This window comes from Heterodontus francisci, chromosome 13 (assembly GCF_036365525.1).
Source record: "Heterodontus francisci isolate sHetFra1 chromosome 13, sHetFra1.hap1, whole genome shotgun sequence".
In the NCBI taxonomy this organism is placed as follows: domain Eukaryota; kingdom Metazoa; phylum Chordata; class Chondrichthyes; order Heterodontiformes; family Heterodontidae; genus Heterodontus; species Heterodontus francisci.
The window spans coordinates 12,371,880-12,384,878 of NC_090383.1; the positions used below are offsets into that span (position 1 = coordinate 12,371,880).

General features: G+C 41.7%; 2 protein-coding genes across 2 annotated transcripts in view; both read right to left on the reverse strand.

Moving 5' to 3' along the window:
• The window catches only part of chgb (chromogranin B), a 173,279-nt gene that overhangs the window by 37,800 nt on the left and 122,480 nt on the right, over window positions 1-12,999 (reverse strand). The gene's annotated exons all lie outside the window — the stretch shown is intronic.
• Window positions 6,824-12,999, reverse strand: part of LOC137376231 (shieldin complex subunit 1-like) — a 100,285-nt gene continuing 94,109 nt past the window's right edge. Inside the window, exon 3 of the mRNA XM_068044374.1 lies at window positions 6,824-11,546. Within this exon, the coding sequence (XP_067900475.1) occupies window positions 11,125-11,546 (422 nt within the window). The 3' untranslated portion in view covers window positions 6,824-11,124. The remainder of the gene's footprint in view (window positions 11,547-12,999) is intronic.

Here is a 12,999-nt window from a genome sequence, read left to right on the forward strand (position 1 = left end):
TAGGACAGAGGGTCAGACAGATGAACAGACAAAGAGATCATGGAGCAAAGGCAAAGAGTGTGCTAAAGACAAAGCATTAGTGCAGAGAGGGTGTTAAATGATAGTATAATGAACAGCCTAGCCAAAAGCACAAACATGAAAAAACAGTGGACAGGCACATGGTAAAAAAAAAATGAAGGATGAAACAAACTAAAATAAAATAAAAATACAAATAATCATGCTCTGAAATTATTGAACTCAATGTTCAATCCGGTAGGCTATAGCGTGCCTAATCGGTAAATGAGGTGCTGTTCCTTGAGCTTGCGTTGATGTTCACTGGAACACTGCAGCAATCCCAGGACAGAGATGTGAGCATGAGAGCAGGGGTGGGGGGGGGGGGGGGGGGGGGGTTGTATGTTGAAATGGCAAGCGACAGGAAGCTCGGGATCATGTTTTTGGACTGAGCGGAGGTGTTCCGCAAAGTGGTCACCCAATCTGCGTTTGGTCTCCCCAGTGTAGAGGAGACCGCATTGTGAGCAGCGAATACTGTGTACCCTTTAAGGTATTGTTCAAGCTAACAGCATGGCATAAAACAAACTTAAATCGTCAGATCTCATGCCAGGTTAGAAGAGGATATGCACGATACTGTACGAACCTAAATGAACATTAATTCACCAGATATTCTGGTTAATCTAATGATAGGAGCATTTACTTGAACCTTCACCTGAAAAGTGATACTTTGCAGAAAGGAGTAGCCTTTTAAGGTAAAACAAACACAAAATGCTGTAGAAATCTGAAATAAGAACAAAAAGTGCTGGAAACACTTGGCAGGTCAGGCAGCTTCTGTGGGGAGAGAAACACAGTTAAAGGCTCTGATATTGATCGGGCAGAATTTCCAAGCAGGAGGGAAGAGTTCAGGTTGGGAAACCTGGATGTCCAGGTTTCCCGGCACACTGGTGTGCGTGGTTTTTGTTTAACAGGTTCCCCACCTGGAGCCAGCAGAATTGACAAGCTTGGCTCCCTTTCAGGCAGGGAACGTTGCAGCAAAGGCTGCAGTCCAGGAGCAGGTAGGTCGGAGAGACCAGGGTCCGATGATAGCGGCAGGGAATATCATGTCGGATAACATGTGGGAGTCAGTGATCATGAGGGGTTTGGTGAGCCCGTCTCTGTCAGTGATTGCAGGGATGGTGTTAGTGATCGTGGGGGGGTGGGTGGGTGTTAGTGATCGTGGGGGGTGCCAGTGATCACGGGTGTCGGTGATCATGGGGGCCGTCGGTGATTGTGGTGGGTGTCAGTGATCTGGGGGTGTTGGTGATTGTGGGGATGGCGGTGATCTGGGGGTGTTGGTGATTGTGGGGGTGATCCAGTGGGTGTTGGTGATTGTGGGCATGGCGGTGATCCAGTGGGTGTTGGTGATTGTGGGGGTGTCGGTGATTGTGGGGATGTCAGTGATCGCAGGGATGTCTGTGATCTTGGTGAGGTGTCAGTGATTGCGGATGTCCAGGATCCCAGGTGGGGTGCCGGTAATCATGGGAGCTGTCGAAGATTGCTGTGGGGGATGGTGGTTGTCAGGGTTCCGATTCCATGGAGTGGGAAGCAGGTTTGTTTGTAGGGTTGGGTCACACTTAGATTTTGGGATTCTTAATGGAGCCAGCATGAGAAGGTGGAGATCCTACCTCTCTGTGGTAGTTTTGCTAACCCAATAATAATGCTTGACTGTCGGACAAAATTGAAGATGTTGTTGCTTTAATTGATGCTAAATTGCAAGTTTCTCCCAAAGACACCACAAAGGTGATCGGTAGGAGAAATAGAAACATGTCAGAGAGCTGCAGTAGTGCCGTTCGTCAGAAGTTGGGGTTAAAGACATATTGTTGGGACCAAATGGAGGGATCTTGACTCAGTTTGGAACAATCAGGAGGCAGATGCAAACACAGATGCCAAAAATGGAAAAGTATCCTTTTCCCAGCATTGTCAGCTCTCACTGTGATGCACATGGAAAAATATTAAAATACCACTTTTGCCTGTTGAACATGGTATGGAGGTATCATATAATTAATAATTGAGGCAAACGGCGGAGAGGTGTAAATCGATCAGCAAGTTTGGAGATTTGCCAGTCATCATGAAATTGAAGTGCTTTATAAATGTGCTTATCATACGGAGTGACAAAGACGACTGCCAAATTTTTCCCCGACATTAATATTTTCATAAAAATGTCAGAACCACAAAAAGAATGCTTTACTGAGAACACTGTGCTATACACGTCCTGTAAACATCACACAAAGCCTTCCAAAGGTTATTTAGGGGCTCTTATGCCAATGGAGCCTTCCTGGCACATATTCAAAATGGGCATTCACAAAGTAAAAAGAGCAGATCTGAGAAAAATGGTGCTTATTTGAACACTTTAAAAAAATTTAATGGAATATGGGCATGAAATGGGCACAGGTACTACAGCTCACCGATAGCGCAAAGGCTGAGGAAATTGGTGTTGGGCCTCCACTTCCCATTTTTCAGTCACTGTGCTCCAGTTGGACTCCTCTGACCCAGTGTTTGAGACTAGGGAATTAGCCCGATAGAGAATATAAATCCCCAGGAGAAAAGGAAAGCAAATGTTTTGCAAAATATATTAGCATTAGCAGAAATATTTTACAACGACAGACTTTAATGGCTGGCATTTTACCAGCCCTCTGAGGACAGACTGGGAGGCAGGAGGCCATGTGAAATGGTGGTAGAAAGTGTCAGGACGGCCCCCTGCTGTGTCGGCAGACGCCAGGTACATCAAGGTGGCCTCTTAGTGGCTTCCCAGGGTGGGGGGTGGGGGCCTTCCTTTAACAATGCACGATGGCCTGAGGAGGGCCGCTCCTCCTCCCCCACCCCATGGGGTAAATGGCTGCTCCTGTGGCCCCGACGCAACTGCTGAAGGTTTCATTCCTCCGATTGCCAGGGCCTGCCTGGCCCCGGTACATTAAAAAAAATTCTCCCTGGCCCTTCAAGGGTGCCGCAATATGGATGTGCTCTCTCCTTCTCCCTGCAACCTCAGCATCAGGCACCACTATCAGTGGCACTGCCAGCTCTCTGATTGGGCTGGCAGTTCGGAGATGCAGGCCACTGCCCTTAATGGGACGGTGCTCCAAGCGGTGGATTCTTAATCGGCCACCGTGGGTAAAATCCCTTCCACTGTCCCACTGTTTGCCTGTGCGGTCTTTGACCTGCATTTGGTCCCAGTGGCGGACCCACGGCATGTCAGTAAAATTCCGGCCAGTTTCTCGTTAATCAAGCACTAATACAAAAGCAAAATATTCCAGATGCTGGAAATCTGAAATAAAAACAGAAAATGCTACAAATGTTCAGCAGGTTCTAATGAAAGGTCATCAACCTGAAATGTTGAGCAGGACTTTTCCTGTGGGCTCAAATGTGGGTCAGAAGCCCGCACTGTGTGGGAAACAGTCACTCAATGCGATTTTCCCTGGAGCTAACACTCAATGGCCAAAGGGCGGGCTCGCGTCCAATTAAGGTCAGTAGGGGGGCTATTGAAGCTGGAGGGCCAATCAGAAGCCTTCCATCTTGAAAGCAGCAGCTTGTTGCTGTGGCAGGTAAGTGAGGGAAGGGGGCTTCAAAGCGGAGGCACCCTCTCTCCAACATTTTCAAACTTTAAATTAAATTGTCCTTTGCAGCCAGGCCACCATTCTGGGGGTGGAACCCCTTCACAGGGCAGCCTGCGGTTGCTTCTGCCCCCAGGCAGGCAGGGAGTGGCTTTAAGCCTACCTAGAGTGATGGCTCCCTGGTCTGCCACTGGGAGGCCGCCTATAGGCAGCTAAACAGTTCCCTGACGCCTCCGGGAACCCGGAGGGCGACTGGAAAATCCCAGTTGGCCTCCTTCAATAGGTCTTAACAGGCCCGTAACTATCTTGACTGTCCATCTGCTGTTTGTCAGCAGGTAGCTCTGTCACCACCAGCCCCCCACCTCCATCCTGCCTCCGGGAAAATGGCTGGGGCTGAATTGGAGCCGGGGAACTGGCACGCAGGCCGGAGGTGTGAAATTCCACACCCGTCCGCCTGTTACCAGCCCCAGCTGGGGCAGAAAATCCAGCCTGTTAACTTTGTTTCTCTCTCCACAGAGGCTGCCTGATCTGCTGACTATTTCCATCATTTCTGTTTTTATTAATGTTTTGTGAGCTGACTCTCATATGCAAATAAGGTCCAATTCCCACAGGCATTAGAACTATCTAAGAAACAGTACGGTTGTCTTGGAGGTGGTGCAGGGAAGGTTCTCTAGATTGATTTCTGAAATGAGAGGATTGACCTATGATGACAGGTTGAGTAGAACTGGCCTATGCTCTGTGGAGTTTAGAAGAATGAGAGGTGATCTCACTGAAACATGCAAGATTCTGAGGGGGCTTGACAGGGTTGACACTGAGAGGCTGTTTCTCCTGGCTGGAGTATCTAGATTTCGGTGAACTAGTCTCATGATGAGGGGTTGATCATTTCAGACTGAAATCGGGAGGAATTTCTTCTCTCAGAGGGTTGTGAATCTTTGTAGTTCTCTAACCCAGTGGACTGTGGATGCTCAGTTGTTAAGTATATTCAAGGCTGAGATGATAGATTTTTGGGCTCCAGATGTGTGGATTGGATGGGAAATTGGAGTTGAGGTCAAATCAGCCATGATCTTATTGAATGGTTGAGCAGGCTTGAGAGGCTGTGTGGCCTACTCCTGCTCCTATTTCCTACGTTCTTAGATTATATGAGTACACAAGCAGGAGCACACATCTGTTAAAATAATAGGCAAAGAGATTTTTATGAACATATTAAAATGTTTGTGTGCTAATTTTGCACAGCTTGAATTTCATAATATATTGGTCCTACTAACATCATAAATATATTCTCCAAGGTTCCTTTATAGGAAGAAATCATTCCATGGTATCTAATACAGGTCATATATCCCAAATTTGGAGTCCAAAAGCTGGAATTGTCTGAAAACTGGACATTTTTGAAATGTTCAGATGCAACAACAGTTTAGTGTCAAGTGATTATAATTACTTCAATTAAACTTTAAAAGACTGAAGACACAGCTTTTTATAGTATCCTCCTTAAAGAGTAATGTTAAGCCAATGCTTCTCTTAAGTTTAATTTTCTCTTTCAGTCAATTTCTACCTGACTTGATATAAAATTGTGAAATGTCGGTGGCAACGGCGGATCCTCCCCCACAACACCCCCTGGTTCCTGTCCCAGGGCCAGGCTTCAGTTGGCCAGGCATGGTACTCAAGCACGTAATAAACCGAGGCCCGTGGTTATACTCGGGCTCTGGCTGAGCTGGAGGGTGGTCGCTGGCACCACTTGTTCAAAATCTGGGAAAATGCAAAATCCGGTATGGCCTCAGTCCTGAGGGTGCTGGATTTTGGATATCAGACCTGTATATCATAGATGATTGACTGATCAAAAAAAATCTTGCTTAAGAAATTTACAGGTTCCAAACTTAGAGATTTTTGTTTTATATTTGGCACTTCCTGATTATCAAAATACTAATATTCTAATTCTACCAAGATATTTCCAGTGAAAAATGGATATATTATAAAGTAAGTTGTACAGATAAATTAATGTCAAGCAGGTCAGTTCCCCCATGATCTAGTCAAGGCCTGATCTCATTTGATTGGTGTCTCTAGGACACTGATAAAAAAAATGCTGAAATAAAATATTAAAAACTTAAAATAATGCTGCATTGCTGATAAAAAAAGAGACGTGCTGTTGAAGCTTTTCATCTTGCACTTATCAGGACAGATGCAAGAATGCCAAATTTCAAAGGGAACAACAATTTATACTCCATGAGAAAAGGGTGCTGATTGGTTGGCAAGTCGACTCGGATTGGTTGAGGCATTGCCATGGTGAATGCACCAGGGAACTACTGCCCCCCACGCTTTGGTTTAATTCAAAAAAGATGCAACACCTGGACATGTTCCTTTTGTCTGCAGAGGACAGGTCCCTGAGTATGAATATATGTAACTTCTAGCAAGTGTGAGCCACATTGTGAACCTGACTGATAATCTTAAATTGGTTGATAGTGTAATTCTTAGCAAACTTGGGATTGTTCAATAAGTGCTGTCCAATTGCAGAATCACATCTAATATTAGACATTGTGGTTCTGAGTTTTGCAAGTACGGGTTGGTGGAGTACAGTCAGTACTCTGCCTGTTGCGATCAGCCGAAGGGGCATGCTGTTTGATAGAATCTGCCAGTTGTTGGGACATATGATCTACATACCTGGCATTGCACTGGCACCGGAATTCACATACCGCACTTACATGGTAGGCAGAATGTCTTTTTGGCTTGATGGCAGCATCCTGTTAATAGAAAATAGCACTTGTGTTGCTACTGCAATGTGAAATGGCTAGAATCATCTGTTACTCAAATTTTTGAGATACCTTACCCTTCCAGGGTAATTTGAGGTAGGTTCGGCTCATTTCAGGTCCAAAAGTGGCGGTCTTTGTCTATCGCACATAATCACGCAAGAGCCTATGAACAATGATCTGATCGTGGTAGCCATTATCCCGCAGGATAGCTTTGATGTGCCCTATTTCGGTCACCTTTGCAGTAGTAATGCCTTGACAAATCAGAGTCAACTTGCCAACCAATCAGCACCCTTTCCTCGTGCAGTATAAATTGTTGCTCCCTTTGAAATTTGGCATTCTTGCATCTGTCCTGATGAGTGCAAAATAAAAACCTTCGACAGCATGTCTCTTTTTCAGCAGTACTCAAGTTCTGTACTACCGAGCAACTAATGCTGTATTCTTGTTTTGCTGCATGGAATCTAATTTTTTAAAAATCCAACGGAACAACAAAGCACATAGCCTCATTGGAAAAATAAAATGCCAATTTATAAGAATACACAATAGAGTTGCAACAGTGCTAATCTGTTTCTAGAAAATGAGCTGGGATTAGGTAAGATTTTATATCAGAAGTATTTCTGCTTCTGTGTGGAACTGTTTATGTTCTCTTTAAAGTGCCATCCTATTACCTGGAGAAAGATGTGAGGGTTCAACACAGTTTCTGAATGTAAATGATGTTCATTTTAATTCCGTGCACATTGCAAGGAAGCAATTAATCCTGCAATCGATTGACAATGTAATGGCTATAGAGCAGCAAGATCCTGAGGCTCAATTCAAAACAAGCGCGATTAGATTTGTCAGTGAAGTTTTGCCAAAGGTATATTTTTTCATATAACATGAGATATGTGAATTAATTATTTACTAAATGCAGCATACTTATGTGGTTCTGATGCCAATGTTGTGACTCTCACAGATAGGTCAACAATTAATTGTTAATATGAAGGCATACATACAGTTGGGACACTTCACATTTTTCATAACCCTTATGAATTGGTTGAAATGAATTATCACATTGTAACCCTTCAAGTACAACATATGAGATGAATTTGTTACAAAAATCCACCCACTTTGTCTGCGGATAAGTTATTGTCATCTGTGGTCTTCACTTTGATGGCTTAAAGTCATGCCAGGTAGTTTCAATGGTTCCTTTACTTATATAATTTGTCCAAACTGATGACCCTTCTTCCAACTGGTTGAAACAATGATCAAAAAAAGAGATGTCACCTGCAGTGAAAAAGTACACAGCAAAACAATTTTTCCTTCTGTTTACATAATTAAGTAACTACTTGCTTGACACGAACTGAACCCCCCCAATGCATCACTTGCCTGTGACATTACTGTGATGAAAATGATATGCAGACTCTTCTGCTGTTTCTCTTTTCCACCCCCAGCAATAAAGAGCATAGCAAAAAAAATTCTTTTCACACAATGACCACAAGTATTTTTGGAAGAATCAATTTCCCTGACATTACCATGCACAAAGTGAGAAAACTGAGGTACAGAAAGAGTGTAGTGGAGGAGCTGTTGTAAACTGACTGAGTCACCAGCGCCCAGGATTGAAGGCAGAATAAGTAAGGATGAAGTTGCAGCAAAGAGAAACAAAAAGTTATCTGCTGACTGGGCCAGTAGTGACTGAGTGGTTCTGTTTATAGATTTCAAGTATTAGTACATAAAATCTTCAGCTTATTTTTAATTATTAATGTACAATTTATAAAAAGTCTGTGACAGGAAACTGAAAATGGTCTGTCGTTAATTATACACAGTACATCTTGGAGCTCATTTAGCAATAAAGATATTGCATATTACAATATTTTCCAAAATAATTAGGCTTGCCAACATTGTAACTCCTAGATTTTCAGCAGTGTCAAGGCAGGTAGGCAGGCTAGTGAGGCATCATTCCGGAGCTCCAAATTACTGTACTCAAGACTGGTAAGACAGACTCGTAGCCATGATTCCCTTGCGTTGAGTTTCAAATCTTCAGCTATGCTATTAAAAAGAGAAGCCAGAGGTATCCCTACAGGGAAAGAGATACAATTAAATTGTCCGTCAACTGTGTTGCTTTTGTACATCTTGGATGGCTAGTTATAATGTAGGGTCACATACCTATACCAGAATGGAAACAGCAAGGCATAATTATTGTCAAAAATGGTCCTATTAAGTTAAATTTAGCTCTCGAAGGCCTAAATTAACAGAACAGCAGACATGGGAAATGTAAATTTGCATCTGAGCCAGAATATTTTAGCTAATGAAAATTAGTTTAAAAATTCCAGTGAGCATTCACATCTATTGTGATCGGGATGTTTCCAGCATGACGTGTCTGAGAATATATTAGGTAGAGCTTGCAGTCAGTTTGATTGTTGGGCCTACTGACAAATCACTTAGCAGGGAAGGAACCAGTGGCCTCATCTTCCATTTTCTGTCAATAATCAGAATATGGGGAAAGAGTCACATGATTTTGACTTCAGTGGAAGTAAACATCAGGAGAGATGTCTGGGTTAGCTTGCTAATTTCTTGGAAAGATTGTAATGTTTATTATCTTTGGCCTCCTTATCTCAAGAGACAATAGGTAAGCGCCTGGAGGTGGTCAGTGGTGTGTGGAGCAGCGCCTGGAGTGGCTATAAAGGCCAATTCTAGAGTGACAGGCTCTTCCACAGGTGCTGCAGAAAAATTTGATTGTCAGGGCTGTTACACAGTTGGTTCTTCCCTTGCGCCTCTGTCTTTTTTCCTGCCAACTGCTAAGTCTCTTCGACTCGCCACACTTTAGCCCCGCCTTTATGGCTGTCCGCCAGCTCTGGTGAACGCTGGCAAATGACTCCCACGACTTGTGATCAATGTCACAGGATTTCATGTCGGGTTTGAAGACGTCTTTAAAGCGGAGACATGGACGGCCGATGGGTCTGATACCAGTGGCGAGCTCGCTGTACAATGCGTCTTTGGGGATCCTGCCATCTTCCATGCGGCTCACATGGCCAAGCCATCTCAAGCGCCGCTGACTCAGTAGTGTGTATAAGCTGGGGATGTTGGCTGCCTCGAGGACTTCTGTGTTGGAGATATGGTCCTGCCACCTGATGCCAAGTATTCTCCGGAGGCAGCGAAGATGGAATGAATTGAGACGTCGCTCTTGGCTGACATACGTTGTCCAGGCCTCACTGCCGTAGAGCAAGGTACTGAGGACACAGGCTTGATACACTTTTGTGTTCCGTGTCAGTGCGCCATTTTCCCACACTCTCTTGGCCAGTCTGGACATAGCAGTGGAAGCCTTTCCCATGCGCTTGATTTTTGCATCTAGAGACAGGTTACTGGTGATAGTTGAGCCTAGGTAGGTGAACTCTTGAACCACTTCCAGAGCGTGGTCGCCAATATTGATGGATGGAGCATTCCTGACGTCCTGCCCCATGATGTTCGTTTTCTTGAGGCTGATGGTTAGGCCAAATTCATTGCAGGCAGCCGCAAACCTGTCGATGAGACTCTGCAGGCACTCTTCAGTGTGAGATGTTAAAGCAGCATCATCAGCAAAGAGGAGTTCCCTGATGAGGACTTTCCGTACTTTGGACTTCGCTCTTAGACGGGCAAGGTTGAACAACCTACCCCCTGATCTTGTGTGGAGGAAAATTCCTTCTTCTGGTGCAAAATTGTCTTATCTTCTACTGGTAGGAAATTGTCTTCCACATTGCAGTAACAATATAGTAATGTGGTGCAATAGTGCCATCTACTGGTGTGGTAGTATAAGACATATGAGGATCACATGACAATAATCTCACAATTGATAGGTTCAGACCAAGTCATATGACTTTAGTTACAAATGGTCTTTGAGGTGTAAACAAAAACTGTTTGCAGCAGTTATTTGGTCGTCAGTGCTGAGATCTAACCTAGATTGAAATAAATAAGACTCCAATGGGTATCCTACTTGTAAGTACATAAACTTGTACTGTCAATATTAATAAAACCACAAATTAATTTATCCCTGGCCTCAGAACCAATATAATCTGGCTTAATCTACACAGTTAATCAAATAGTGACAGAAAAAAAAACACTGACTCAGTATATGATTTTTCATAATTTTCTCTACCTTTCCAAAGAATGAGCAATGCATGTCCGCCTTAGAATAGTCAGAGAACTGTATTTCATACAAAAATTAAAACATTTTAAAGTTATTTTTCTCTTTTTCATAAGTGACATCCTCCCAGTCTGCATGTCTTGACCAAGAAGCCAAGACACCAGTAGCATGTTTACAGTTTGTCACATGTCTTTTGTTGGATTAGACTTTCTCCTTCAGCTTGCTGAATAAATTATGTAGTAGGGGCTATTTTGCTTTTCCTTGGAAATGTAATAAAATGGAAAGCATTTTACAGCATTACTATATATTTTCATAGCAATTGCTCCATAGTTACAACACAAAATGATTAATTCATATAATGTAGATTTGGTAAACTGAATTAGGAATTAATTTGTTTTAGATATGATTGATCAAACTCCTAGATAGAATCATATATTTATCATAAATATAAGCCTAGAAATTACTCTTGGCTATATTAGTGGCCAAACACTCAAACCATTTGTATACTATCCCTCTGTTATTTTAATGAAGCCACTAACCTGTTTATTTTAAACTAGATTAACACTTGCATTAAACTACAAATCAGATGAATCTCATGCAAATACATTAAGTGTTCATTTGCAACTTCTACCAACTGTAATTTTTAAGCTAAAATGGTTACAAAATATTATTTTATATAAAATATTAAAAAAGCTCTATCATTTGTATTTGTTCATTTTGAAATCTCCTGCAGAATAAAATTGACAACACCCTTTGAGAGTCCAGGAAAAGGGTTGAATTCTGCAGAACCAACAGCAGAATTGACAGAGGAATAGAAATTCACATTCTTAACATTTCCTTTTGTGAAAATGTTAGCACCGTGCCTATTAAACAAAACTAGAGCCATTTGGAAACTTCTCAGGAGATACTGGCCACTTCCCTCTTCTTTCAGTTGCAAAATTTTTGAGGTCAACAGATGTGCAATTTGCTCAGAGACAGGGTTAGACTCCTCCAGTTTCCTTTGTCCCGCTTCTTTAAAAAAATCTTCCATTGTCTCTGCAATGTTGAGATGTCTATGCTCATCTTCATTGCTCGGATGCAACTCTGCAATTTCAATAGAGGAGATACCACCTTCAGAGTTTGGTGGGTCTGAATCTGTTGAAGACATTATTTGATAACCATCTTTATTTTTGTTAGCTCACATTAACAACAACAAATAGTGATATGAACAAGCAAAATCTCACTTAACATAATTACCATCGTGATCAACTTTACTTGTTCATTAACCATGTTAAAAGATACCAATGCAAAATAATTGTTTATATTCAATGAAGATATTTTAAAAATCTTTACAGATGACTTTATCATTGGCATGTAACTGTATGAAGAAATAGAAACATGTAGCACTCTATGACAAATGCTAAGAGAAAATGATCTTTAAAGACTCGTGCCAAATCTGAATGGATTGTTTCATATGCTATTTTAAACACTCATATCCTCATTTCTGAATTAATTAAGGATAACACTGCAGTTTTGATAACCAGGATATATCACATTTTCTACCCAAATATCCTGTTGAAATGAAGTTCCTGGACAGCATTATCATATAAAAAAGTACACCATTAGAATGAATGAGTGTGTGAACAACTGAGGTAAATAGCAAACTTGTCATTTAGGTGAATAAAATGCCATGAAATTTAGATTAACAAATCAAGATTCATGTTCAAATGTTACAGAACTCTAACTAAATAAAGTAAGAGAGAAAACCCTTTTGCTTAATACCTTCAGGGAAAGGCTGCATAAATTAATCAAGCAAAACTCCAGGATATCTATCCATTCTCACACTATTATAATCCAGAAAGCCAGTTGGTGAAGGCTTGTACGGAAGCTTTCCTCAGTCTAACATTTATTTACAGAGTGAAACATTACAAGCATACACCTCCTAATGCAACCACACCACACTGTTAATAAGTGTCTCTTTATATGTGCACAAGTGAAACCCTAATTAATGCCCTTCACCTGCATATAATTAAACACAAATGATATACAATTAACACACAGTTCTACTATTCATTGATGGCTGATACCTTTACCCAAAGCCTTAATACCGTTGGTTAACAAAAATCTATCAATCTGTTTTAAAATTAATTGTTCTAGCATTAATTGGCATTTGTGGAAGAGAGTTCCAAACTTCCACCAGCCTTTGTGTGCAGAAGTGTTTCCTAATTTCATTCCTGAAAGGTCTGGCTCTGATTTTTAGACTATGTGTATTTGATTATCACAATCTATAAGTATCCCTAGAATTTGGACCTCCAAGTTGCAAGTTGAAAGGTTAATAAAAATACTATCATCTTTGGCTTTTACTCATCAAATTCTGAGTAGTTGCAATTTTACAGCCTGAAGTAAACAGCACCTGGATGTTAGTCAATGCATAAGTTAAGTCACATAGAACTATTTATAAAGGCTATAGCATGAAAATGTTTTAGGTGGATATGCTGAAAATTTAAATGATGGTTAATCCACTCTCACTGCAGATTTTGATTTCAATGAATCCAGTAAAAGTATGAGTAACAGTCAAATAGACCATAAAAACTTGGTGATCCACTGA